Source organism: Opisthorchis viverrini, assembly GCF_000715545.1.
Source record: "Opisthorchis viverrini unplaced genomic scaffold opera_v5_554, whole genome shotgun sequence".
NCBI lineage: Eukaryota > Metazoa > Platyhelminthes > Trematoda > Opisthorchiida > Opisthorchiidae > Opisthorchis > Opisthorchis viverrini.
This window is the reverse complement of record NW_008752212.1, coordinates 74,076-79,091: the sequence shown is the minus strand read 5'-3', so window position 1 is coordinate 79,091 and position 5,016 is coordinate 74,076. Positions and strand designations below refer to the sequence as shown.

Sequence of the window (5,016 nt, the reverse complement as noted above, 5' to 3'; positions counted from 1 at the left end):
GGAGTGTTATACGGCGACGATATGTTAGGTTAATATCGACTCACTTCCATTTTCTTTTGGGAATGGATTTGGCTCTGGTACAGAATAACATTGTAAGGTGTAATTGGGTGTCTAGAGATTGGTAGCCGGTTTGATGATGAGCGAATGACGGACAGAATACGTATGGTGTCACCACTGCCAAGCGTACGCGGATACATCTGGTTGTGGCATTGCAGCGAAACTGAGTCTACAAAGCTATGCTTGGAAATTCGTTGGAAACTAAATTTTTACATATCGTTGATTAGTGCATCTTTATGGCGCATAATATGGGAACAACACATTTTTATCATCGGCATTTCGATACGACCCGATTGTCACTTCCTAGGATGACATACACGGACAAATATTAGCTAGTTTTGTACTTCCAAATGTGCCTTCGCAGATTGTGCAATAACTCATGCAGTCAATCTCTGCTTCATGGAATACTGCACGGAATTACTTTGCACCAAGTGAGGGAACAGGAATGTAACGACAGTTTCGAATTCTTGAGCAACGAGCACCAACGTTAGCAACCAAACCGGCAAAACTCCGAACGAATGGCTACGCAAATGTGCTGTACTATAAAAACGAAAATAGTTACACGGAATACAAAATTGCAAACCTCAACGTTTTTCGACAAACGGTGAGGTACTCCAAAAGGCAAGCAAAGCCAATATGGATCAACAGTCAACGCGTGACCGAAGCCGCGTCTCAAACTCATGAATAAACCAATATATAGCTGCCAAAGTATTTGGTACAAAATGGTATAACCAGATCGGTAAAAACCATTTGCGCGGTAAGGAAAACGGAGAATATAGATGTCTTGTAAAACTGAAATAGGGTTCAATTACACCAGTCCAAAAAAGGCGATCCATTTGAACTGTTAACCGGGAAGGCAGTCATTCAACATTGGAGGAAATTTTAAATATATTTGAAGTTGCAACACCGCCGGCCAAAATTCCTCCGACCATCAGCAAGGGAACAGGTAAGTTATCAGGAGAGCTCTAGCCTACAAGCATGCAACTTTAGCCACCGACCTGAGTGGTCCGAGTCCACTCCNCGTCAGTAAGGGAACAGGTAAGTTATCAGGAGAGCTCTAGCCTACAAGCATGCAACTTTAGCCACCGACCTGAGTGGTCCGAGCCCCCTCCTGCCACAAAGGCTGGTTTCAACTGTACACGCGCCTGATCACGATATCACGCTGAACTAAAACCCGGCTGTGCTAATACGTTTATCGGGAAGCATCCCTAAACCTGCATACCCCCTCGTTAGTCCTCCCCTTCCAGCAAACATGGGCTCCTAACATCGCGCTTGATGACACCGGAGATAGTGCGGAGGGAAACCGTTCTGACGAGGCCGTCTGCATCCGTTAGACATTCGGTGATAATACCTAGCGGCGACCTTTCTCTAGAGAGATGTTCAGACACTACAATGACGACGTCTTCCTACCTGAGGTTTCTGTTCCGACTTAACCACTTATGGTGTAACTGAAGCGTTGGGATGTATTCTTTCATCCACCTGTTCCAGAAAAATTTCGCCAAATAATTCACTTGTCTCCAACGTCGCGTGAGCAGCTATTTCAAATCGCAATGCGATGGGATACCTGCGTTCGCTTCGTGTAGCAAGAGGTGATTAGGAGTCAGAGCCAACGCTTTACGGCCATCTGCACTCAATGATGTCAAAGACCAGATCGTGTAGAATACGTTCCACCTCAACAAAAATAGTTGACAGACAATCATCAGATAGAGTTTGCTCTTGGATGAGCACAAAAGTGATTTGTCCTACTGATCGTATCAATCGCTCCCACACTCCTCCTCGATGGCTAGCAAGCGGGGGGTTAAAATGCCACTGAATACCTCGAGCGAATAGTCGGTTGTTGATTTTCGCTTGGTCCCAAAGCGATACGTGCTCCCTGAGTTCCTTAACGGCACCAACAAAGTTGGATCCGTTATCGCTGTAAATATCCAAAGGTCTCCCTCTTCGACCAGCGAACCCCATTAACGCCAAAGCAAAGGAATCGGTAGTCAAAGAATGCGCCACTTCGAGGTGAATCTCTCGGGTAGCCATGCATGAAAAGATGCAGCCGTATCTCTTTTCCATGCTGCGATCACGCTTCGCCAGAAATGGTCCAAAGTAATCAACACCCACAGCCTCGAGACATTCTTTACCCTTTTCAGATCGCACCGGGGGGTAACGGAGCCATCTTCTGTGTTGAATAAACTTATGGTGGACGCGCTTCACCGCCTGACTCCTATGAACTATTCAAACGTTTTGCCTAATAACGCCAAGGACATGAGAGGCGCTAGAATGCTGTTCTGCCTCATGATATTGTCGAATGAGTAGATCAGTGACCGGGTGTTTATTGGGTAAGATAGGCGGGTGCTTCAGGGATAATGCATAACTGAAATACTGGAGCCGTCCACCAACGCAGAGAACACCGTCCAGAAGGATGAGACACAGCTTACGCAGTGATGAGACCCTAGTCGGCTCCGACTGAGTGTCCGCTTTTAAACGAGTTAATTCATCACTGTATACTTCTGCTTGAACCCGACGGATAACGACCACCCGACCATCTGTCAATTCTTTCACTTGTAGTTGACTTACAAACGGCATGGCGACAGACCTTCCTAATTTGTGCATGATATAGTGGATGAAGCGCCTCAACCATGCAACTGATTTCAACAACACAAACCCGCTAGACCATCGGGCAAACAGACGCCCGGAAACACTTCGAGTAGAAATAACGTTAATAGTTACTCGGCTCGCTCCACGCCATCGGGTATCCGATCAGGTGTCAAAGGTGACACAAGAATCCTCGGTTCGTTGATAAACTCTGGTCCATATGTCCAGCGACTCAAATCTTCCACTCCTTTAATACCCCTGGACGCTAGGTCGGCAGGGTTCTGTAATGATTCCACGTGCTTCCATTCGCTCGGTGAGGAGTATTCTTGAATAATGCCTGGCCTATTGACTACAAAGGTACAAAACCTCGCGGTCTGATTAATTGATGTAATAAAGTACTATCTGTGAGTCCGTCCAGAGAGTGACCACGGAGGAGAAGTTGGGTAAACTTGCAATAAGTGGCTCATAGACCCTGAGGGCTAATGCGGCGGCAACAATTTCTAACCTCGGAACGGTGACGGTCTTTAACAGAGCAACTCTGGATTTTCCGAAAATCAAACGCCATGCCACTCGACCATGGTTTGACACAACACGTGCATATGCAGCGATGCCATAACCTGTTTCCGACGCGTCTGAGAATACATGGAGCTCAGGGTTACAGACACCCACGAAGTCGTCTGGGTGCAAGCACCTCGGGTACTGCCCAACTCCTATCGACTTGACCAAGTTCAACCAAGAATGCCATCGAATTGAATGGTCTTCACTGACAGGAGAGTTAACCCAAACCAGCCTTACAAAGTTCCTGTAGCAGCTGTTCCGCGGTTAAGTATACAGGGGATACCAATCCTAGCGGATCGAAGTGCGAGGGAACGGCTGCTAGGAATCCTCTTTGCGTTAGTGGTTTCCCGGGCAAGTGAAACTGGAAGCAAAAGATGTCAGAGGATGAATCCCATTCGATGCCAAGCGCCCGCTGTGTATTCATTGTCTTTGGAAACATCTCCACTACAGCTTCCATTCGTTCAGACGATGGGAGCCCTTGCAGTGCATCGGGGAAATTGCCTACCCACTTATGAAGGTGAAACCCCCTTTGTACAGTATACCCATTATTCCTCGCACAAAACTCTTTGCGTCAGTAACGGAAGGTACTGACACCAAGCAATCGTCTACTTAGAAGTTGTTTATCACAGACGAATTGATTCGGTCGTCGTAATCCCCCGCCGAAAACAGACACTGTTTGTCTCAGAGCAAAATTGGCACAGAACGGAGAAGAGACGGCACCGAAGACATGAGAGGCCATTTGGTATTCAATGGGCTCACTATGAAGATCCTTCTGGGGGACCCACAGAAATCTCAGACCCACATGATCTGGCTGCGGTACATAAACTTGTGTGAACATTTCCTCGACATCTGCCGACACAGCAACCCGGTCTCTTCGAAACTTCAAAAGAACTCCTACCAAGTCAGCTGTTGTATCCGGTCCTTGGAGAATCATATAGTTCGGCTATCTTCCGTGGTGCTTAGCTGCACAGTCAAATACGACCCGCATTTTTCCAGGCTTTCTGGGATTCAATACTGCATGGTGAGGCAGGTACCATCTTGTTGCTGATTGTAGTGTTACCAGCTCAGAGGGAACCGGTACTGCATAGCCTTTCTCGAGATTCCGTGACACGACGTCTGCATATGCCTCGAAGAATTCTGGGTCATGCAGGAAACGTCTTCGCAACGAGTACAGTCGTGACAAGGCTGCAGAAAAGATCAAAGAACCAGTAGGTCGGTCTGCTTTCGAAGGGAACGGTACAACAAAATGCCCCCTGAAGCGCTCCATCCCTGCGGTCTACCTTATTCCATCAATCGCTTTGTCAAACTACCGCCAAAGTGGATGGATTTTTAACTGTTATCCCCCGCAGATAAACTATCTCGTATTTGCTGAGCCGATTGTTGAAACCATTTCTGCACTACACTGAATTCAATATGCCGTTTGTTGAACTGAGCTGACGAACGTGCAAACATACGTATTAAGTGGGAAGAGATTTTGGTGTCCGAAGTCACCATATATGATGTAATCGGCATTCGGCGTGTTTATTGGGTTGGGAATGCCTCTAATCTTCTTCGCATTCAGCAAAATTCCTGGATTGAATTTGCGCTGGAAACAGGGACCAAATTAAGGGAACTAAGCCCGATTTATAGATCAAGTAATGCGTGTCTTTTAAATTTTTCATCTTCGCCTGCAGTCCCTAAGTTTAAAATTGACCTGCATTTGTTACCTGGTTACACCGAATATTTTCGACCGATTCCTCTGCAATTTTGTCTTTTACACTCGGACTGTGAGAAATGAAATACCAGATGGATGCGAGCAGGCGTCTTTTCCGATTATTT

General features: G+C 46.6%; 2 protein-coding genes across 2 annotated transcripts in view; one reads left to right on the top strand and one right to left on the bottom strand.

Annotated features, from left to right (window-relative positions):
* The window catches only part of T265_15496 (hypothetical protein), a gene marked incomplete at both ends in the record, with an annotated part of 49,394 nt that overhangs the window by 25,123 nt on the left and 19,255 nt on the right, over positions 1-5,016 (top strand). The window lies entirely within an intron of this gene.
* Positions 2,773-5,016, bottom strand: part of T265_15497 (hypothetical protein) — a gene marked incomplete at both ends in the record, with an annotated part of 23,212 nt that continues 20,968 nt past the window's right edge. Inside the window, 2 exons of the mRNA XM_009178398.1 lie at positions 2,773-3,014; positions 4,259-4,383. Coding sequence (XP_009176662.1) covers positions 2,775-3,014; positions 4,259-4,383 — 365 coding nt within the window. The remainder of the gene's footprint in view (positions 3,015-4,258; positions 4,384-5,016) is intronic.